The following is a 24,483-nucleotide window of genomic DNA, read 5'->3' as shown; positions in this document are numbered from 1 at the left end:
AGGAAACCGTAGCGCATAAAGAAATGGGAAGAATGTGAAAAGGTGAAATTTGACGAGTGCTGTCCGTTCGTGTCACTCGAGTGAAGCAGTAATGGACGGGTGGCCGCCAAGAAAGGGTAGTTGAAAATCGAGGAAGAAGACGAATAGGGGAGGAGATAAAAGAAAGGGCTACGAGTGGGAGGAAGGGTAGGCGGGCGAGGGTGGAGGTGGAAGCCGCGGCATGGGTGCGAGCGCATAGGTAACAAGAAGAGGAGGGGAAGAGCGGTGGCGGGTTGATGGTGGGTGTTGGCGGGGCTGGCGGGGTTGACGGCGACGGTGGCCGAGGCCAGAGAGTCGTCGTCGGTGGTCGTCGGCGAGGCACGGGCTACCGCGAGGAGTTTACGCTACCTACCACCCATCGCGCGAGTTCGCGTTAGACGCGACACGTCAAGCGTTTCGACAGCAGTTCGCGTAAACGAACAAATTATTCTATCCCCTTTTACTCTCTCCGCCTATTTCTTTCGGTCCTCTCTGTTTCCCTCGGAGCAGTACGTTGGCCCTCTCTGTCGGTCCGCTCGGTCGACTCGCTCTTCTCCGGTTCGACTCTCCAGCTAGCCCAGGGTCGGCCCGTGTGCGCGCGTGCATCTTCCGAGCGACGTGACAGTCGAGGAAAAGCCGCGGGGAAGAGTGGCGCGGAAGTGTCCGAACCGCGAACAGACCTGTCGAGGTTCTCGCGTCGAGCGTTCTTGTTGTCGTTCTCGGTCTCGTTTTCGCTCGTTGCAAGCAACTAGCAACTGGGCACGCGATGGCGGACGACCAGGAGGCAAACAACACGTGCGAGGACTCCCTTGGGCCCGGAGATGCGACCACCGCTTTCGCTAAAAAGATCCGCGGACGGAAAGGTGCCCTTAAAAAGAAGAATGTCTACGTTGTCAAGAACCACAGCTTCATGCCGCGGTTCTTCAAGCAGCCGACGTTCTGTAGCCACTGCAAGGACTTCATATGGTGAGTGAAACAACACAGTCTCTTTTTCTACAAGAAATCCTTCCTCGATCCTCAATTTTTGTTCTCACGTCTATCGCTTTCTCCCTCTATCGATTGTTCTCGTTTCGAAGCAGCATCGGAGTCGAGCCGGACCTGTAACTGATCTCGCTCAAAGCGGCCCGTACGCGCTGAGGTTTACGGTTGGTTTAGTCGACTCTATTTCTCGTCAGTTTTATTTTCTTTTCAAGCTGTTTATCGAAGGTCATGTAAATATTACATGAATTCTTCGCAATAAACAAGGGGAAGATGTTAGAAATTAGCTTCCAAGCTTAACGAAGTGATTCTGGACTTGTCTAATCATTATTGATTGTAAAATTTTGTCTTACATCAAATTGATACTTATCGAAGAAGGGAGAAAGAGAATACGTATTTTCCGCGAGTTTTTACTTATAAAGTTGTTTATTGAAAATCATACGAATGTTACATAAATTTTAATAAATATGCAATTAATTGTTAAGTTTAACGGTATGTGATTGTATAACTATTGTGATATTAAATTGAAATGTACGAAAGAAGGAAGATCAATCAGAAAAATAGTAAATGTTTTTCTTTCGCGGTATTCTTTTAAGTTTATTGGAATCTACACGAGTATTATTTAAATTTTTCCAAATAAAAAAAGGTTTAGGATTAGAATTAATCTTCAAGTTTAATGAACCCATGTTGGATTTCTCTAGTTCGATCATTATTAATCGTATAATTTTGTGTGATATTAGAGTAATATTTACGAGAAAAGGAAAAATGGTGAAATATGATGAATCGGGAACAAAATGAATGTTTCTTTTTCACGAGTATTTATCGCGAGAGAAATCTCTCTCGTGAACGTGGACCGTGTATGGACCGTTTAAAACTCGCCAACATTTCTACATTCTATACTTCGAATTGATAAATTGATACATGCACTTACAAAATTAATCAATAGAAAATATTAGTCAATTTTCAGAAAGGAAAAAAGCAAGATATACCATTTGAAATAGTATAGTCCGGAATTAAAACGTATCTTTTTATAACCTATGAGGTAGATACAATGGAATTTTTATCTCGGTGTAGGTAATTGCACATTCGTAATGGATGAGAACGTGCACACGCAATTAAAATTTTAATTAACAATTACGACTATCAGTGAGAATAAAACCTAGTGTGTAGGTAAACACCGGTTGGCAAAGATTTATATGATGCTAAAAGGAATATTAGTGGAAAAAGTTGTAGTACAAATAAAATATACACATATAAAAGGTTAGGATAATTATTCCCGTGGATGTGAATTGAGAATTTTGATGACATTAATATACAAAATTGTGTGGAAATTTGAAAGGAACGAAAGAAAAATTAAATACATGCTTAGGATTGGACAAAGGTTCGTGTCAAAGTCGGTTACGCGAGAATCGATTTAAAAAATCGACGATTCGTTGAAAAAATATTGATTTCCTAAAAAATTCAAACGAAATCAAACATCTTCATTCCGGAATTTGCAGTTGCGTCTGCTTTCTCTCTGTTTCGCTTTTCCTCTGGAGACATGTAAATCCAGCAAATAGCTGTCGGTAGAGTAACGGTTAAACGGTTCGTCCTTGAGGATACTCGCGCTTCGTCCGAATTAGAAACGACCCAACCAAGAAGCAAGAGGTCACGTCGAGCGCGGGGTTTTCGAATGTTTTCAAACAACCTCTCGCAACTTTCTTAACGTACTCTGTAAATCTAAAGTAATTCCGCTATTTTGAGTATTAAACATTCTCCGCGAAAGCGTTCGAATATTTTCGTGAACCACTGTTTGTCTGTTTATTGCCATAATTGTAATCCTTCACAGTCGCAACTCGGGTTATTGACTCTTGAGCAACGTCGTACGACGGCTGACCTGCTCTTTGTACATAAATTAATCAATCAGCTGATTACCTGACCTATTCTCTGCGAAATGATTTTTTATAGTCCCGTTAGAAAGACGAGGATCTGAAATTTGATGAATGAACTTGCGTAAGATTAAGATTAACAAAAATAGTGGAATTTAATTTTAAATTTTATATGTAGAATAATTTGAGACATGAGTTATGACTTAAAAAATTATCTGGCGCGTACGTTACTTTTAAAATAGTCCCATGAAAAGAAGCGGTTTTCAGTAAGAACGATAGAATTTCAATTGTCATAGCCGGCATATTTCGAATCACGCGACATTTGTATTCAGTAGTATTTCACAAGTCATCGTGAAGTGATTCACACGTTGATTCAATGCGTTGAACTTATTAAAATTTATTATAAAAATCTTTGTTCGATTTATGGTCAACATAATCGACCAACGGAACTCACAATGGCTATTACGAGGGAAAGTGTCGCTGATAATAAAAATTTATCGATTCCACGACGTTCTTAAGAATTAACCATTCCTCCGACTTCCGATGCAGCGAATTTCGCGTAAAAACTTAGGTTTTCGTTCTTGCAAGATCCGGTTAAGTCGAAAATCGAAGTGTGCTGACCATCGTACGTGTCGCGAGTTTGCTAATTAATAGTCGGGCGACCGTCGTAACGACAAAATGTTATCGCGTTGGGCGTTTATATTTTTTTTCAAAATGGCGGTGAGACTGTGACCGTTACTAAGAAATATTACCGTTTGGCGCGAATTGCGTGGATTTGAGAGTGTCACGCTCCCGTTGAAACTATCGCTTTATTGAGATTGAAGTTCAACGATAAGATTATTTCGAGAAATGCAACTGTCAACCGACCACTAAGCTCTTGCGACTTGACGTCATTAGACTTTTTCTTGCGTGGCCACGCCGAGTCTCGTGTTTATCCCAGCAAACCACAAACTGTTAACGATCTCGAAGCAAACATCGTTCGCGGTATTGGCAAGACCAAAATAATATTTAAATAATATCCTATTTGACGTATGTTGCCCATCGAGTGTACATTATTCAAATTCAAAGTTCTATGGCTCTTGTTTATGCGATTCGTTAATTTCTCGAAATTCTCAACATCGTGAAAATGGCGTTCCAAAGTTCCGAGTTACCGCGAGCATTTGAAAATGGTTTCCTGGCGGAACGGAAACGGGAGTGGAAATTTCTTTAAATAGTTTTCGCTTATCTAAGTTTCGGACAAAGATACCATCGAATGCAACGACCATCGTTCCTCGATAAAAAAGCGTTTGGTGGGGAAGGTTAACGACAGTAACCTGCCTGGCGCGTAACATACATGATTTATAGTTGAAACGTAAAGGCTGCGCTGGCGTTGACGCACAATAGCGCGCGACCCAGTAACCAAACTAACTTGTTTCGCTGACATCGATTTTGCCGGCCGAGGACGAACGCAACAGACGTTTCCGATGTCCGACGCTTCTCTGCTGTTGCGTTTCCCAGGGACGGGCGAAATTCTTATCTGGATGAAAATTTTCGAATAACGAATAACAAGTGAATAACCGTTCGTTCCCATAGCGCGATGTCTGGATAGTAGACCGGGGCGTGGTAATGAGACATCCCTATTCGAGATGGAACAGTGGTGTTTTTCTGATCTTAGATGTGCAACATGTGGTCCCGCGTTGTCGCGTAGAAAAATGGCTTCACTTTGTATTGTGGCACGAGCGTGCCCATTATCCTCACACGTTCAAACGATCCAGTTGTCGACTTTAGTGTTCACCCGTGACCGTTTTACCTAATAAAAAAAGCTCGTAGCACGGTATATCCTCTTTTCGCCCCGTCAGATACTCGAAAGGCATCTTATGTCAACGAACGTTCCTTGGTAAACCTGTTGTAGACGGTTCTTCAGAATTCCTTGCGGATTTTCTGCACTTAGGATTGCCGTAATTGATTCGTGTTTTGTATTCCCGTTATGGTTTGTCGCGTTCTTCGTTTCTCGTTTCTCGCCTCGTCGAAAGTGGGTGTTTAGAATTGGTGATTGAAAATTGTTTTATTCTGGGAGTAAAATTCCTTCCTAGCAGGCCCTGCCTTAGACAACGGGATATTAGGTGGTGTATAGAGGGTGTTCGGCCACCCCTGGGAAAACTTTTAATGGGAGATTCTAGAGGCCAAAATAAGACGAACATCAAGAGTATCAATTTCTTGACTGAGGCTTCATTAATAAATTATTAAAAAATTTCAAATCATTCTGAAAAAATTATTTTTGGTTGTGGGAGTAGATTACAATAATTTTTGGTGAATAGACATACCCCCGAAATCCCGCCCATTTTCCAGAAAAAAATTGGAGAAGTGAAATTTTTCGACAAAATTAAAAAATTTCAAATCGTTCTAAAAAAATTATTTTTAGTTGCTGGGGTCAATTATAATCATTTTTTATCAATAGACATACCCCCGAAATCCTACCCATTTTCCAGAAAAAAATTGGAGAAGTGAAATTTTTCGACAAAATTAAAAAATTTCAAATCATACTAAAAAAATTATATTTAGTTTCAGGGGTCAATTACAAGCATTTTTGGTGAATAGACATACCCCAAAATTCTACGCACTTTCGAGAAAAAAATTCAGTACGGGCGGAACTTTAAACGTTAATAACTTTTTAACGAAGCCTCCATCAACAAATTAGTATTCTTGAGTTTCGTCTCATTTTAGTGAGACGTACTGTGTATGTATAGAAATAGAGGGATCGGTCAAGCGCTTGCGAGAGAGCAACCCCTCTGGTGGCGAGTACGAGAGGTGACGCCACAGTTGTATTTCAAGCACTGTAGTTGGAAAATTATGTAAGTACTAATTATACTGTAACGATTGGATGAAATATATTAGACGTAATTAAGAGATAAAGTGGGTGATTCTTCTGGCTGATAGAGCAATACGTGAATTTATCAGTACAAAATAATTTGTTGTACTGTTCTGACAACTAGAAGAATTGCCCATATTAATTCTCTGAGAATTCGCTCGCAACGCAGTTTGCAATCGCAAGCAGTCTCTGATCAGTTATATTTGGTCACAAAAATATTTAGACTGTAGTTGAATTAAATAAACAATGACCAAACAAATGTGTTGTGTTTCAGGTAATATTTTTAATGATATTCTTTAACTTTATAATGATAATAATGGTACAATACAGTTTCTAATCGACATCAATGCAAAAACTGTTTATCATTCCCACTTATAGTGATTTGAAATTCAAACTCCTGCCATTAACTATTTCCAGTTTCGATTGTAGGCGTGGTCTTTCATCGAGTTATGATAATTGCTAATATTCTGTAAAATAGATTCGTTCGAACTCCATCTTTAGGATGTAAAATTTATTTAGAATCACCAATGTATAGTTTCATAAACATAACTGTATACGTAGCACACATGCGCGAATGTATATAGCACGTCACGAAATTATTGACTTTAAAATACGTATCGTGAACATCTGTTACCGTTAGATCAGAAATGGTTGAACCAATCGAAGGAATGTTTTGAAACAATTCAAGATTTATCGAGACACGCGACTATCGTATCGATATCTGTCGATTGCAACGAGTTTCAGACTTGTTCGATCGAATTGAAAACATAAATCAACCTGAACGCCAAACGTAAACGTTTCGAATTTAAGGAAAACAGAAGTAAATCTAAGAAATATAACAATATCGGCAATAATTGTACCGAAATATTAATTTGTAGATGAAAATAATTTGATATTTTTAAAAGTTAATTATTATTAATATTTCTATTAAAGTAATCGATTCTTGTCGCATTCAAAATTTTTGTTACATTTCTTTTCTCGACGTTTCGTCTTTCTTCTTCGAAGCCTCTTCCGGAGTAAAGTTATTTTAGGTTAGGCTACCACGTGTTAATCGTAAAGATACGTTCCATTAAAAATAGTGCATTACAAGATATCGAAGTTAATTAACGTTTTAAACATTGTAAACGTGGCAATATTAATAGTTATTAATGTACAGGGTGAGGCGATTAAAATTGTTTTATATAAATTACATTTTATTTTATATTCTTCATGGATTTAAAGTGCCATCGATGCATACTTGGTATTATAAGCTAGTTCAAGGCCTCTCAGAGATCGAAAGAGGCCTCAAGGACCACTTAGCTTTTAAAGACCCTCGGTATATCAAAAAGAAATTTTGTTTCGCGCAATGAGAAATATTTATGAAAGAAGGTCGCAACCGTAGCTCTAACAATCGAGCGAAAAATGTTTAAATTACCAAAAATACAGCAAAACATCATTCACCTTTACGCTTCTGCTTCGTTATTTCATAATACAATTTAAAACCATAAGGGGAACGAGTCTCGAGGGATAAAAACGAATGCAACGTAACCAGGGATCAAAACTGTAGAAAATATAAATAAAGAAAGTAAGAAACCGGGAAAAAGAGATCAAAGATTTTGCTAAAAGCCTGAGAAATAATATATAGTACTGAAAACTTAACCTACTTACTACCATTTGAAACATAAAGTTGACCCACATGCAGTGGCGTATCTAGAGGAGCTCAAAGAGGGCTAGGTGGGGGAGGGGATGACAAAAAATCGCGAGAAAAAACTTGAGATTTCAAAGATTCGAGAATTCCACTCTTTACGAATAGAAATAGAATTGTTAAAGTTCAACGTTTCAGGTAGTAGATTTGTACGGTTAGTGTAATTAATTTATTGTCACCTTTTACTTGCTAATTATTTAAGGATTCTGAAGCAAAGGATGAAACTTATTATCTGTAAGAGAGTTTCGATGATAGAACGTTCCGATGACAGAGAAAACAAGTTCAATTGTAAATTGATTGGTTGATTTTTTGACGGTGTTCCAATCATGTTTGATCATCGTTTTCTCGGATGGTCCCTTGTCCTTGGTTCGTTCCAGTTTTATGCGGTTAACAGGATCGTCGAATAATTGGGTTAAATTGTGACAAATACGGTTAAACGCGATCCTGTCCGATTTTATCCAATCCGAACCGACTCGATCCGGATAGACGCGACTGAAACTTACGTTCGTCTTGTTCCGTGCTCCGTCGCGCAGTGTCGGGACTAACTCGCGTTTTGATTGGGTCTGGGACTTACTGCGTGCGACTATAAAAATTGTCCCCGAGCGAATGCGTTCATTTTACTCGTTTCGTTGAATAACAGGTCAGAACTCAATTTTGCACACAGTTTACAAGAACGGATAAAAATTTTAATTGATCTATATTGGGTCGTCGTAATATTTCAACCGGTTTTTATAGTCAGTGTTTTAATACGTTAAATCCATTCGAGAGCCTCGAGACTTTCTCGTCGTGAAACAAAGCGAACGATCGATTTAGCATTCAAAGGAGAGGGTTTGGCACGATCGTGAACAAACCGAGTTGTGGGGAAAGTTATAGCGCTCGTTGAGATGCCAAAATTCTGTTATTTAGCAAATCAACAGGTTGCGATTAATCGCGCGAAATGCATTTCGCGGAGTCCAATAAAATAGTACACGCAACAAGGCGCGAATCGAAAGCGCGATCGACGACAAGAACATCATTATTACAGTTAAAGACGAAACAAATTAAATTTATATTAAATTTCATTCGTGAAGGTGTTATGATACAACGTTTGTATCTCTTCGAATGAATTTTAAATTTCACCCCCTATATGCGAAAATTCGTATCGAATATTTCGATATAACGATGATTATCGAATCATCGTTGGGCTCCATCTTGCCCGTGGTCGACGCTCGCTACGCGCGAACGATATAATCGATATCGAATCGATATCGACGCTCTTCTCGAGCTTCGTTCGTTCCCGAAGTCGTGGACTTCGCCGTATAATCCGTAACGAAAAGCGCGTTTCCAAGGATAGGCCACAGCTCGTACCTCACGAGATTTATTTCACTGGCTTCCGTCTATTCGCGATTCACGTGTCACGACCGCATGCACGTAACGTATTTAAAACCATAAGTTGTTATCGAGTTATGCGGTTTCGCGTGACGAAGTTCACTTTATCTCCCACGATGACGACCGACGTGGCCGCGCGTAGAACGCCATTTCAGCCACCTAACTTTATTAAATCAGCATCGTAATTCCCTAAAAAATTCGATACTTCGTTAAAGTCCGACGTATAAATCCTCCAAAGTTGGATATTTCATGGTAGAGAAAGACGAAGAAGAAAATCGTCGTCACCATTTGCCAAACCTTTTTTTATCAGATACATGGGGTATATTTCGTCTAGTAATTCTTTTTTACAAGTTATACGCCTGAAGTGATATTCGACGCCATTTTTACGCGGGCAGAGCGTGTTTGTATCTCGTAAAGGAAGAATCGTCGGACTTGTATTTGTCCAGAATGTTTTCATCTTTATCAGACCCCAAGTGCAACCATCTATTTCGACGTCACCATGTAGATGGTCGAACGACCGGGTTGAAACGCTCGAATGGCCTGGCGAAAATGTCCGTCTCCTTTTGTCCGATTCTAGTGCGAGCCGTTTGAATGCACATATGTGCCCCGTATATGTACGCACGGGTCGAGCTAGTTTGTTCTTTTTCCCTCGTTTCCCCTTCCACAGTTGCAATCTCAACGACGACGATAAGTAAACACTAGGTACAAAATTATTATTTCTTTTCCACAGTTCGTGTTTCTTTTCCCGTGCATCGTATTAAAAGATACTTCGTTAAATAGGAAAAATAACTTTTTAATCTTCTGATTGTATAGGTATCAGTTTCCAGCGGGAAGTTTATTTTTACCAGAAGGCGGCATTATGATTGATACATCCCAACCGAATACTCCTAGGACCACCTACAACATTTACTATTTTTAACTCCCTATTGTATAATGTTCCCGATCGAGAGCCCAATAAAAACAATCTCCGTGAAGTTCGCCGAAGTAGTTTTACAGGGATCGCGAATGAATTTTTCATACGGAGACATTCGATCGATCGACTCGTTAATATACATAAGATCGTGGAATTTATTTGGGAGCAATGTTTAATAAAGTGGCTCGATAGGAACAACGTTTATTCCTAGCATCGCTACAACGACCTAATTTCAAACTATGGAGTTGTCTGGTACAACCATACGTTTCATTATCTTTATTAAACGTTTTGACCTCATGCCTGGGACCTGTTCAATAAATTGTTGCAATAAACAGAACGGGATAGAATAATTTCACAAGATTCTAACGATCAATTACGACATTGTGGTAACATATTTGTTCGTTATTACATATTTTTTATTATCGTATTTTAATGTACGTGATTTTAGAAACTAGGACAAATCGTGGCTCGTTTCCAAGCGTAGATACGAAAAAATTGCCACAGGAAAAAATTTGAATCTCGCAATCGGGGACGAATCTTTTGATGATGTAGTTTTTTTGTTCCGGTGTAGCGATGCAAATGCAACCTGCACTTGCACACGTCCTTTAAACGGAACCGTGCATTTGTTCGACGTAAATCGATTCTTCTCGTAATTCTGCATATTAAAATATTAATCTACGTCCGTTGGAAAACGTAATAATTTACGAGATATTTAATATCCTACGTTAGCAAATTACTTCAGCAGGCACTCAAACGTTCCGCCATTGTAGTCAATATTCGGAATAATAGGTAGCGAATAAACACAGCGTATTGCAATTTACTTGTGACCTTTATTCGTTCGAACATTGAAATTTGTTGTATAATTGTGAAATATTTAATTCCTTAATTTTTATATGACAGATAATTAGAGACAAATGATGGTTATTTGTTATTTAAGATAAGAATTTCGTTTGACGTTTTGGCCACGTGCCAACGTAGGTTGAGGGACACTGGTATTCGCTAACCGAATACGCAGCTACACACGGTTACCAGCTTTAACGTTTGCCCTGCGAGCGAAATAATGGAATTAGATTGCCTCGGATAGTGTTACGAGGCCTGAAACGGCGACAAACGAACGACGTATGTACTCTGAGCACGATCGACTGACGGTCGATTGAATTGCGTTCGACTCGACGAAATTCTCGTCAGCGGTATAGGAAAAAAGTGAGCAGAACGACAGGACATAGTGGCGGAATGTCAGGAACGAAACAGAGGCCAAAGTTGGGAAACATTTTTATCCGTTTCATCCTTTTTATATTTCTTCTATTTCTACGGGAAATCCTCGCAAACCTGCTAATTTTCTTCCTATATTTTGAGATTTGTTCATTGTTAGTTACAACGAGACATTCATAAATGTATAATATTCAAAAAGTCATATTAATGATCAAATTATGATAACTTCTACACAAGTGGAATTTTCTACGAAAAACAAATATAAGAAAAATCTAAAACCCGTATAGAAGGATCGAGAATCCATAACCTCGAAATTCGTAGTAGAGCACCTTACGCACACGGCTACTGTGTTATACCAATGCTTTCTCTTTTCAGTCTTGTCTCGAACCTTTAGTCCGATGAATTCTCTTTGTAAACCAAATCTTGTCTCGTCACACACGCTGTGATTCACACCACCATACATTTCTCTCCGCTTCGCTTGCTTATCTTTCACAAACACGTACACACTTCTCACTCAACAGAAACAAAGGACAGACGGTTCGGCGAGGAGTCAGTCGTAAAAAGCAAGCGATCAGGACAATACGCGCGACACGTTCGAAACATAGTTATACAGGGTGTTCGGCCACCCCTGGGAAAAATTTTTGAGGGATTCTAGAGGCCAAAATAAGACGAAAATCAAGAATACCAATTCGTTGATGGAGGCTTCGTTAAAAAGTTATTAAGAATTAAATTCAAAAATATCAAATCGTTCTGTAAAAATTATTTTCGGTTGCGGGGGTCAATTATAATCATTTTTGGTGAATACACATACCTCCGAAATCCTAACCACTTTCGAGAAAAAAAATCCGGTAGGTGTTGAAATTTTTCGACGAAAAAAGAAATTTTTAATTAATTCTAAAAAAATTATTTTCGGTTGCGGGGGTCAATTACAATCATTTTTGGTCATTACACATACCCCCGAAATCCTACGCACTTTCGAGAAAAGAATTCGAATAGGTGGACAAATTTTTCGACAAAATTAAAAAGTTTCAAATCATTCTGGAAAAATTATATTCGGTTGCGGGGGTCAATTACAATCATTTTTGGTGAATAAATATACCCCCAAAATCCTACGCATTTTCGAGAAAAAAATTCATTACGGACGGAACTTTAAACGTTAATAACTTTTTAACGAAGCCTCCATCAACAAATTGGTATCCTTGATTTTCGTCTTATTTTGGCCTCCAGAATCCCCCATTAAAATTTTTCCCAGGAGTGGCCGTACACCCTGTATACGCAATAAAGAACATTTAAGCTAGTTATACTTGTAAAAGTTCACATCTCAAAGGGTTAAAATACATTAGTAAATTCCTATTTGTGATATTTCTATTTAGGGACTCGTCAAAAAACCTAACCTGTATATACTAGTTTTTCGTGACAATGTTCTCTTAAATGGTAAAGTTTCGGGTTGCATTCTAGGAAAAGATTCGCTGCGACCGGTGTATACACAGCGGTGCAACGTCGAATCCGCAAGAAGGATGATAGCGTCGAAGAAAATGAGACTCCCGGGGAAGGGTTTGGTCTGTCTCCCTTTCGATAAACATCGACCTGTCGGTGTATGTACACACGATTACTCGGAAGTCTCGGCTTCCAGCCTTGTTTGCCGCCGACGAGTCGATAAATTTCAACGATTCTAACCAAAACGACGAACCGAACGCGGTATTATTGACTCGTGTCGTACATAATTTCCGTTTCTGCATAACAAATTTATTTCTCTTTCGAAAGAGTTACAAAACAATTTACTCTAAATTCTCCGTTATTAAATATAACTTCTTCCCATTTGTATCTTGCTTTGACACAAAAAATTTTGATTTTAGACCATTGTAAGCTACATAACCTAAAATTTGTTTCCAAATTTATTTTTCTCAACGTCTTAACTTGAGATATATGGCCATATATAGGTGTCGTGGCAGTCAAAGTGTTAACGAATTCCTATACACGGTGGTCATTAGTGAATTTTTCTTTATTCGAACAGTTTCAAAATTTCTTCTCGTACGATTCTTGCTACAAGCAGCCTGGCGTTGTGCAAACAATATCTTGTATATATTTCCCCACGAAATTAGCCATCATAAATTATCAAACTTTTACACATTTTAGGTCGACCACGCCTCGAACGTATCTCGATTATCTTCGACAATGTCCACGTCACTATATGTAATTATATCACCCGATATAATTCGAATAACATTTTGACCATCCCTGATTCGACCCAAGTAAGAAAATAATCTCGGAACGTTGACTCTTCGTAATTCCTTGAATTCCTCGCGATCGTTCGTATTCCGTGAAACGTTTCAATACGATCACGATAAACAAACAACCTTCAGACAGTCGGGAACAACTTGATTTAGAGATAGAAAAGCTCCGCCGACCTCCTTTGCGCTGAAACTATTACTTCCGATCGGGAAGCAGCAATTTTCGTCGAGCAAGAGTCATCGTTACGGGATACTGCGACGAGGACAACGAGGATTCGAGGCGATCGAGGATATCTTTGAGGTTAGGTTTAAGGAATTTAATCTCTAGGTCGCTGGTTCTAGACTTCTTTTCTCCAGGGACTGAAAATTGTTATAACATCGATTTCGGTTCCCTTTAAAGAAAAATTTATTTATTTATTTTTATTGTAACCATTCTCTTAAAGTTAGGTGTTAAGATACAGTTGAAGCTGAAATTAATCTTCTTTCTAAGACGAACGTAAAATTAAAATTGTAGATTCAATGCCTGTAAAAACGTATAACGAATAAAATACAAATTTGAAAAAGACATTTGAAATATTTATATATTCGAAATTTAGTTTTGAATTGCGAGAATGCAGTTGTAGGAGCAATCCTACCTTTAACAAGGCCTCTGGATATAAAAATTAAGTCCGCTTAGAATGTACAGCTGGTCTGAAGGGGTTAAAGTAATTAGACGAACAGAGCCTGCAAATAGGATCGTAATCGTGGCCAGTAATTGCCGTAGATTATGACTGTCGCGTCGCCGGTTAGGCTATCCCAGTGGGTCTTTCCGCTCGGTTGGAAATTCATTTACACGGCCGAGATATCGGGAAAGACATCTCGAGGAAATCAAACGATCTCGTCTCGGGGAAAACGTTCATCTGAACGGAGCCGTTCTCAATCCCTTCGTGAGAAGGAGCATATTTCACGGGACACGGATATGATTTCTCGGAATTATTCTCATCCACCTGAAAGCGTAATCGCACTCCGTCGTAGAAAGTAAAAAGAATCCCAAAACGCCAGCGATGAGATCGACTTGGATCCACCATTTGAGCCAATTCCAACTCGGATTTTGCGAACGTTGAAGCATGGGTCGCTTCTGCATTTTTTTCTCGAAAGTGCATAGGATTTCGGGGGTATGTGTATTGACCAAAAATGATTGTAATTGACCCCCGCAACCGAATATAATTTTTCCAGAATGATTTGAAACTTTTTAATTTTGTCGAAAAATTTGTCCACCTACTCGAATTTTTTTCTCGAAAGTGCGTAAGATTTCGGGGGTATGTGTATTGACCAAAAATGATTGTAATTGACCCCCGCAACCGAATATAATTTTTCCAGAATGATTTGAAACTTTTTAATTTTGTCGAAAAATTTGTCCACCTACTCGAATTTTTTTCTCGAAAGTGCGTAGGATTTCGGGGGTATGTGTATTGACCAAAAATGATTGTAATTGACTCCCGCAACAGAAAATAATTTTTTTAGAACGATTTGAAATTTTTTAATTTCGCCGAAAAATTTCAGCACATACTCGAATTTTTTTCTCGAAATTGCGTAAGATTTCGGGGGTATGTGTATTCACCAAAAATGATTGTAATTGACCCCCGCAACCGAAAATAATTTTTTCAGAACGATTTGAAATTTTTTAATTTTGTCGACAAATTTCACATCTATTCGAATTTTTTTTTCGAAAGTGCGTAGGATTTCGGGGGTATGTGTATTGACCAAAAATGATTGTAATTGACTCCCGCAACCGAATATAATTTTTTCAGAATGATGTGAAACTTTTTAATTTTGTCGAAAAATTTGTCCACCTATTCGAATTTTTTTCTCGAAAGTGCGTAGGATTTCGGGGGTATGTCTATTCACCAAAAATGATTGTAATTGACCCTCGCAACCGAATATAATTTTTCCAGAATGATTTGAAACTTTTTAATTTAATTTTTTAATAACTTTTTAACAAAGCCTCAATCAAGAAATTGGTATTCTTGATTTTCATCTTATTTTGGTCTCTAGAATCCCTCATTAAAATTTTTCCTAGTGATGGTCGAACACTCTGTATATAGGAACGGAGGAGTCAAGCGCTTGTGAGAGAGTGACCCCTCTGGTGGCGAGTACGAAAAGTGACACCAAAATTTCGTTTGGTAGCCAGACGTGCGAGAAGAGATTTTGAAATTTAGTAGCACGGTGAAACAGTAAAGACTTTGGACAGAGCCCTGAGTGATTGGAGAATTCTTGGTATGCGAAGCTAAATTGGAGGGGAGGGGAGTGTAAATTAAACAAATAGATCGGAGTCGTTGAAGCAAGAATTTTGTATACGAGGCAACGGGAGTCGAGGAATCCATCTCTGCCGCGTGTTCGGGCAGCCGAAACGTTGGAACAGTGGAGCAATGTGTGCTAATAGTAGGAAAATCGATGAGACGAATTTTCGATACGCTGAATAATTTATTTAAGAATCTAATACCGAAGAAAATGGTAGAAATCGTCTGAACATTTACTACCTTAGAAGGGTATACAAAATTATAAAACATAATTTAGAAGAAAGTAGAGGTGATCTTGAGTTCACTAAATAACCCTCCCCAACTCATAAAAAATTATTACTGGCATGTTATGGCACCCCCGAGGCCATAAACTTCAGCGAACGAAGTTTCTCTGTGTCTCTAAAAATAACGGGAAAAGTTGGGGTGATCAGTATTATCGTCCCACCCTGTACAATAATTTTATTTAATTACCGTACCGCTATGGCTTTTAATCGCGTCGTCTTATAGTTTATTTAAAATTTCGTCAAGTTTCGCGTCTTACGTTGGAATTCGAGTTTCATGCGCGGCCAAGCCCGATCAGGAATATTCCTGTCATAATTTAAGGCCATCTCGATTTATGGCTTTAGGGACTGCACTAATCGAGTCACTTCGTTGCTATTAAGTAGTACAATCGACTTTTTCCCCCGGCACATTAATGATTTTCTGAGAAATAATTTAAATAATACGTTGCGAAATATGTAAATCACGTTACTCGTGCATTCATAATTTTAATTCAACTAATGTGCATCGTGTAATACAGCGAGTGTGAATCTGATTAGCGTTTTCAAGATTGACTTGTTTAGAAATTTACAAGAATCACGGAGTCCCGTCGCAACTTTTAAAGTGCTCGATCCAGAAAAAACCCACCTTCCTCCGAGTCGTTTTGTCGTTTCAATTCTTTCGGCACCTTCCCGGCTTATTAACGCGTCGCGGACGTGCTGCTCGTCGCGATAAATTCAAAGGAGACGCGAGGGGCGCGAAGCATACTTTGTCGCTGGCTTCCAACAACGCGACTATTATTTTTGGACCGTTCTGAATATTTTTGGTTCGTAGATTCGGAGACCTTGATCGCTCAGGTTGTCGTTAGAACAGCGATCCTCAACGGGGTCTACGAGGACTCGCCTTGGTCGGCCATATTGCATTCGAAAAAGCTCGAAGTATTCCAGACTTCTAGAATTCGAGAATCCCCTTTGGTTTGTTTATATTTTTTAGTAAAGGGCCACGAGTCGAGAAACAATGGTTGAGAAACACTGTCGTAGCAACGAGGAGGAAACCTCGCGGCCGTGTAAAAGGCTAACTGGAGGAACGTAACGTTCCGTAACGTCTGTGTTTGTTCTCGCGTTCTTTCATTTTCTTTTCGCCCCGAGCGTTTCCTCGAACGCGAGCACACGCGCCGGTTTCTATGCGCGAAACATCGCCCCCCAGGGTAGGTTCTTATAAAGAAACGCGTTCCGTCAAGAAGAAAGTCAAGATTAATGTATAGCTCGACGATTTAAAAAGGATCCCCGGGGGGCGGAAGAACGTTGACGCCGCCCCTTCTCCCACCATGCTCCCTCGTAGACTCGGTCTCCGCGCCGCTGAATAGAAAAAAGATAGAACAACGTATATTTATTACTAAACTATAATATCAGTCGACAGTTAATTCCAAATATGTTCGTGCAAAGAATCTTTGGATGGCCTCGTTGCGCTACACAGCGAAACAGAAAATCTCTCGGTGATTCTATTAAGGCACCCCTGAGAAATCCAGCTGTAACAGAAAATAATAAGATTTCCATGCAAACGTGTCTCGTCTTTTTCCTTTTCTGTTTCGAGACGTTTCTCTTATAGGACGACCCCTGGATTTATACATGTTCTTTGCGTATCAAATTTCAACCAGCAGAAATGCTTTCTCACAACGTCGTTTAGTAATTCTTTTTAGAATCGTCTCCGAGGACTTACCCGGACGAAAATGATATTACTTATCAAGTGAAAGAAATCTGCTATTAGGATACGTCGTTTCTGACGATCGTCGTCGTTGAGTCGCAACTCGACCGAGTCGACGAAACGACCACGTCTTATCCGTGTTCTCTCGCTCGTATTCTGGATTACTGGATATCAGGACAAGGATTCCGGTAATCCCCGTCATTCCAGATAAATTCGCGGGAATCCTGTCGAGTTGATCGTATCGAGAGTATATATATACTCTCGAGAGTATATGTATATATAATATCGAGAGTATACATATACATATATACAGTGCATATCGTGCCTACATGTCAGAACGACATTCAATTTCTGATTATACGTCTGGCGCGTCGAACATAATTGCCCGAGTTAGGCACATTTTATTCTCGAACAGAAATTCGAATAGAATAGAAATTCGTCGTGCCTCTTTCGAACAAATAATCGGGACGTTTAAAGCGTAAGGACTTTTTATACTTGAGGTCGGTTCGAACATGAATGTCAGTCGACAGGAAGAGGTCTTTAATAGTTTTCAATGAGGCATCATGGTGCCAACTTACGTCCGAATTAACGATTGTCGATTGGCTGATGCGCCTCGTTAATCGTAACTCTTTCATCGTTACCCAGTTTCTCGGGTCTGAATTTCGCGAAGGGAATCATACTTTTATAATTATCCGTCTCCGCGGTCGTCTTGAGGCGAATCTAAAAAAGCACGTTCCGCGAAAGCGTACCAACGCTGGCCGAAGTCCAACGCGAACTGCCTGTTGGATTCTCACAGTCGAATTTGGCCCGACACTTCGCTCGATCTCTCGTTTATCGTTCTCGCGACGCGTAGGCAGGAAATCGATCTTGATGGAGACGCGACTTCTTCCGTCGTTCCTACGCAAAATTGGATACATTTCTATCTGGGCAACGATAACAGATATTAGGCTCGGAGAAAATTTAATCTGGGTAATCTTGGTTCATTTAGATAAAAGATACCGGATAAAATAAGAAAATATACAATTATTTAATTATGACGATAGGTAAAGAAAATTTCAACTCTCGCTGTTTTCGTTTTATAAATATTTTTTTATTAATTCTCGAAAAATAATCATTAAATAAAAAATACTTTTCCTCTGTCATATCGAACAACAAACGGGAAAGTAATGAAACTTTCTTAACGTTTCCTCCACGAGACCTTCGCAAGTTAAACAAGACTTCCAACTCTCTTTTTATCGTCGTCTTACCTAATTAGAGAAACACGAAACTTATAATTGAGACCCTCTAGAGGCTCTAGCGAGTCGTTTCAACATAAAATTGTATTAAACGTAACGTTTTCACTTTCTTGCGAAGTCTTTTTCGAACAATTATTAGACCATCTACAAACAGAATCCAAATGTTATTAAAAGAACGTTGCAAAAGGGGCAGATTCAGATGCGGGGACGATGGGGATAAACGAACTACGTCGAAATATAATTTTAACGTTCGATTAATAATTTGATAGTACTATATTACTCGATGATCTTATAATTGTTTGGAAAAGATTTTCAAAAGTACTTACCTTTAATATAATTTTATAATCGATGGGTAGAAAGTTTCGATTATTCTTAACGTACACCTAAATTTCAACTTCTCATAATTGGATAGGATAGTTTTTGGCAAACTGCCACCCATCAACCGCCTGTTGGACTCACCGAAAGCTTATTCGAACGATTCAATGTTGTCACAACCGATCATGTACTTCAGAAAATTAGAAAGTTGAATTTCAATTTGAGAGGTTAGGACAGTGTCACATTAAATTTCAATGCTTCAACCAAATATGTGGTTGTTATTTGTGCACAACTAACATATCTGATTACAAAATTTGAATTTCTTTCATTATTGTGGCCAATCGAAAAAAGTTTCTGATTAACGAATCATCCAAAGTTAAAAACCAGGAAGTTTTGTATCACGAAATTACAAGTTACGTCACTGGATGTATTAGGGCACTAGATCTACTTTAAATAAACTCGAAAACACACAATTATGTAGTACTGTATTTATTAAGAGAAATATACATTGGTTGTATCACGACGCGACGTGGAGAGGTTAGAAAGCGCGCGTACGGGTGAAAAGGACTCGTACAGGGGAAACAAGAAGAAACGCGTGATTGGTTCTTGCCACTAGTGGGCCATGTGACGCACCAATAGACGCACGGCGCTACGATCGCGAATATTAAGCTCTAATAGGATGTTATTTATTTTTCTTTAACACTTTAACGTTCATGCCCGAGTCTGACTGCACTAAAAAACGATATTTGTTTAATCCAACGATTTAAGGTATGATAATATTTTTTTTTCCTGTATACATTAGATACAACATTGTAATTAACAAAAACTGCAATTTTAGAAACAAATCCAACAAAGAAAACTGATCATTCTTGGTTAACTCGAAAAATATGAGCGTTAAGGGGTTGAAGTATCAAAAATGTCACGTTTCGTTCATTCGAATATCATACAGAAATTAGTGGTTAGGCCCACGCTAATGTGGGCTTAAGATAAACTTTTCCCCAAATGTGACGTCATAAATTTTAGTACCCTAGTTACGTCACTGGCTTTTAGCTATCTCCCTTCGAAAAAGAAGAAAAATACCACTTAATTTTATCGTCTATTCTGCAAGTTTCAGAGGGGAGAACTTCCCCTAAAATTGCCCCGGTCGTAAAGTCTAACGCTCCGGCACGAAAATTACTAGTTACGCCATTGGCTGTTGTAGTCCGTTGAAAGTCCAACCGGCTCGCGAGTAGCGTTATTCGGCTCTTCGATGGCGCGTTTGAATTTTCGTGGATAGCAAAAGGGTTCGTCCGGGAAGTGGGTCAATGAAATGGAACGTATCGGAGCACGATATTGCAGGCTCGATATATGTACGTGTAGTCGTCGGGGTAGAAAGGATTTCTATTCGAAAGAAAAGGGTCACGTGTTTGGCAGCTCGACGCTGTAACACGTGCTCGTCGTTCGCGTAGGTTGCACAGGCCCTCGGGGCTGTCTTTGGGAATTTTTGCCCGCGGTGGGGGACGGGGCAGAAAACCGATAGATACCGAGGGAACCCAATTAGGACGGAACAAAAGGCTTTTGGTGGATTCGCGTATCTAGTGGGCGGGGCATTTAAGACAGGTCACCCGTATAACTTATTATGTTACAAGCTGCTATTCTAAACGGCAGAGGGGGACTAGGATTGGTCAAAATTTCAACTTGACTTGCAGGGTGTCTCAATCTGGTCGATTTTCAATATTTTTTTGGGCATCGTTTTCTCGATCGATTCAATTCAGAAAATAAATGCAAAATTTTTCGTGTTTTATTATTCCAAAATTGTCTAAATAGAACGGTTGTGTCTCCTTCCGGTTGAATCCGTGTACTTCTTTTCTTCGTGGTGTTGATAGAGTTGTTAAATAAAAAGGAAAATAATAGTATTACGATCGGCAAAATGTCGCTATTTTCAGGCTCGCGCTCGCGATCGTCGCACGATATTAATTCCGTTCGTGTAGTAATAATAAAATTCTCGTCTTGGCCATTCTCGTTTCCGAAAATCGTAACTCGGGTTTGCCAGGCGCCCCGTGGGTTCGTAGAATTTCATGGAATCGAGAGTAAAACGCTTTCGCAGCTCGTGAATGCAGTTTACGAATCTCGTAAACTCGAGCGGTAGAAGGTAGAAAATACAGTAAAACCTCAATTTACCAGATTAATAGGATCAAGGAAAGGCGTAGAGGGAGGGGTGGAGGTAGGTGCCCGTTAAATCCAAATTACCATAAAGTAACGTCTATATAAATCCAAAGGTACATTAAATAGCAAATTACATAACTTTGAGAGCGACACGAATCGTTTTTAAATGATATTAAAAGGTGCATAAAAATAAATCACTCCCAAATTTCGTTGTTGTTTATCGCCAGCGAAAGAAATTCATAATAAAATTCCGAATTACATCTTTTATGTTAAGCTCTTATTACAATTATAATTTTTATAACGCAACGTAAAACGTATTTTATTATCGACAACGCGGCGACGATGCAGAGTTTTGTATTAAAATTTTTATGGATCCCACGAAACAAAATATACTGAAGACATTGTTCAATGTCCACAATATGCATAGATAGGTATACGAAGAACCTCATCTCGCTCCTCGAACCAATTTTCAAGTCGGACGAAGCGTGAATATGTATTTGTGTTGGCATAATTGGACGTCAAAAATTCTTATTTTTCTACGGGAAATGGAACGTCGTCCGGAGTTTTAATTTGCCACGGAATAACATTGTCCCTGATTATTTGGTCTACTAAAAATGAAACTCAATTTAAACGTTATAAAAATATAGATTTAAAAAACTTGACGTTTAAAATAAACTTAATTATTTTTTCCTCCAAAAAATTGTTGCAGCTATTATAAAAAAAAAAGAAATCCATAATTACATTTTCGCGTGGTTGATAATAAAATATTGTTCGCTCTGTTCTTAATTTAATATAAAAGAATGGTTCGGGAACCTCGAGAGCCGCATCGAGAAACATAAGATGGCCGCCGTCGACTGGCGCACAACTTAGGGACGTACGGACGTAAAACCGCGGAACACTGTCCCGTTAAATCAGAGTTTTACTGTCGAACGAACCAGCGGGGATCCAGCGAAACTAGTCGACGGGGGCGTTCTTGTTCGAAGCCTGGTTCCACTACTTTTTCTTTCGTTTCCGGGCTCCTGCGTCGATCGATCGCGTCCCCGGGGCAGAGCGGAAAATTGTATTCGAAGCATAGCGAATTTTCATCGCGCTTCGCCTCCTCCTGCTCTCTGTTCCACTCCGAGCCTACCCCCCTCCTCCCCTCTCTTTGCATTACTCTCGACACACATTCGCTATATGTATCGGGTTTCGCTTTGAATTGAGCTAATTTGACCATAAAAATCGGGTCCGGCCGCGCCGAGAGAAACTCGCCCCGTTCGATCGAGCAGCCCCGGTCACGTTACATTGCATTGCAGGCAGAAAGAGAGTTTAGACTCGGGTCAACTCTTTGGCGGTACCTGTGTCCGAATATCGTTTTTACCTCCGATCGACAGATTAGAAAACTATTGGTGCCCATAGTGGCGATATCAACGATTAATACAGATTCACCTAATAATGACTAATACTATTTTATTACTCTACTTCAATTAAAAAATTTCTGTTTTCTGTTTTGCAATTAATATTGAAAGAGGATGAGGTGATTCGGGTAAGGAATAATATTAAACGATAATAAATGTATTCAGATGTTACTGGTTCGGTGTCTATACTCGGGCCAACGAGACGAGTCAGTGAAGAAAAATAAAGGTGTACCGTAGGGTCCCCTCCCGTAAGCGTTAATTATATTCTTCTGCAGAGTATCGACAAATCGATTGATCGAATTTTTTACCAGGTTACCCTGAATCCGACCCACGGTGACGGTCTCTTTCGGTTTCGAGAGGATGGACGTCGAGGAGCGGTCGACTAATCCGACCTTAATTTTCCAAAGGGCGTTCGTCGAAGGCACGCGCATGCCGCGTCGAAAATAGAAGCTATCGACTCGTTATATCCCAGTTTACAACCCCCTCTTCGTCCACCCCCTCGTTGTTGTATGCTCCGAAAGGATACGGTCACGGTTCTTCGCGAGAGACTCGCGACGGAACAGCTTGAACGAAGCAGGAATCAATTTCCTCTAGATATCTGGCCCGATGACTTTTCCTCCATTTCCTGAAACTCGTCAGCCGGTTAAATTCTCGGTTACGGGGGATGGCAATCAATGAAAACTAGACTCGCGAGCCCCGGACGTCTCTGCGCCGCGCCGTCCCTTTCATCCCCGTCGATTTAGCGCTACCCGCGTTTCTCTGTAATTCCCTCCGATTCTAGTAACGAAATCGGGACCACTAGGTCACACGAAACCGGGCTAGATGGCGATTGTTTATTCTCTGCGTGCGTCCCGCGTTTGTCGGCCGTGGACGGCTATAAGCGATGCACACAGGGTGCTTAGCTACAGGTGGGTAATCCGTTAAGGGATGATTCCAGGCGACGGAAACGAAGATCAGGTACGAACAAATTGCGTTTCACGCTCTTTTTCACTTTCCACGTTACTGGGGAAGGGTTGGAATCGTGACAAATTCTTAAAAGATTGTTTCATTTTTAACTTGGAATTAACTACGAGTATACGTGAAAATGTAAATAAATGTAATGAAATATTCAAGTTCGTCGATTCGATACTTAAAAAAAAAAAAAATGACGAAATTAAAAAATTAAATTTTACCCAAATAATTATTCTACCCCCAGAGAGACAACGAAGAAATCAGGCGAAATAAAATATGATTGCACATCGTTCCAAATGAAATCGAAATTAAGTCGGTTAATGGCCCCCTTTACGGTGCAATTTTCATTCGACTTTTCGTTTCGACGAAATCCCCGCGCGTCCATTCCGGAGAAAGCTTCTTCCTCGCGAAACCACGCCTACGCTCGACACGACTGCGTGCGTTTCAACCTAAGCTTCGAAGCAATGTAGGCTAATCGCAGATTTGTACCGCTTTCCCCCTCCCCCTTCCATCCCTTATCTTCTTCTCCTCGTATTACACCCGTCTTTTCCCGCTTCCATTCCTGTCACGTCTCCTTTTCCTTCCTCCTACCCCCTTCCTTCACCCCCTCGCGTTTCGCTCCTTTTCTTTACCTTTTACCCTTCACCCTCCCTACTCTTTTGTTCGTCTTCGGCTCCAAGTCGCTACAAAAGGGAGAAACAGCTGGCTCCCTTTGTAGTTTTCTTTTTTCTGGTCGCTTGCCCGACTTACACCCTCGACTCGTGTCCCCCGTCATCCTTGAAGGGTCGTCATTACTTTCGCGACTGTTAACAGAAGGTGCCTTTTTCTACTGTTCAACGTTTCACAACCCTCTGGTTCTTTTTCACAAAATTCAAAGATAAAAGTTTGTCAAAAGCGTAGATTTTTTTTTGTTATTTATCTTCAATTCGACGATAAAGAATCCTGTGAATCTCAAAGTCTCGTTCGAGAGTTTCGGGGTTGAAATGTCTGGGATTAGGTATTGGGGGTTGTGAATTGGGAAACTGTGGCTCAACGTCGAGGGTCGGATATCGAGAATTTTGTCTGGGGGTTGAGAAATC

The 24,483-nt window shown here is 39.8% G+C and overlaps 1 protein-coding gene across 3 annotated transcripts in view; it reads left to right on the top strand.

The window, feature by feature from the left end:
* The first annotated feature begins 288 nt into the window (after nt 1-288).
* Pkc53e (Protein C kinase 53E) overlaps nt 289-24,483 on the top strand; it is a 60,424-nt gene continuing 36,229 nt past the window's right edge. The window contains exon 1 of one of the 3 annotated variants that reach the window (XM_076776617.1): nt 289-984. In XM_076776617.1, coding sequence (XP_076632732.1) covers nt 785-984 — 200 coding nt within the window. In that variant the 5' untranslated portion in view covers nt 289-784. The remainder of the gene's footprint in view (nt 985-24,483) is intronic. The other 2 variants (XM_076776615.1, XM_076776616.1) reach the window with 2 other exon arrangements.

This window comes from Colletes latitarsis, chromosome 11 (assembly GCF_051014445.1).
Source record: "Colletes latitarsis isolate SP2378_abdomen chromosome 11, iyColLati1, whole genome shotgun sequence".
NCBI classification, from domain to species: domain Eukaryota; kingdom Metazoa; phylum Arthropoda; class Insecta; order Hymenoptera; family Colletidae; genus Colletes; species Colletes latitarsis.
The sequence above is the reverse complement of the archived record's forward strand: the minus strand, read 5'-3'. Positions and strand labels throughout refer to the sequence as shown.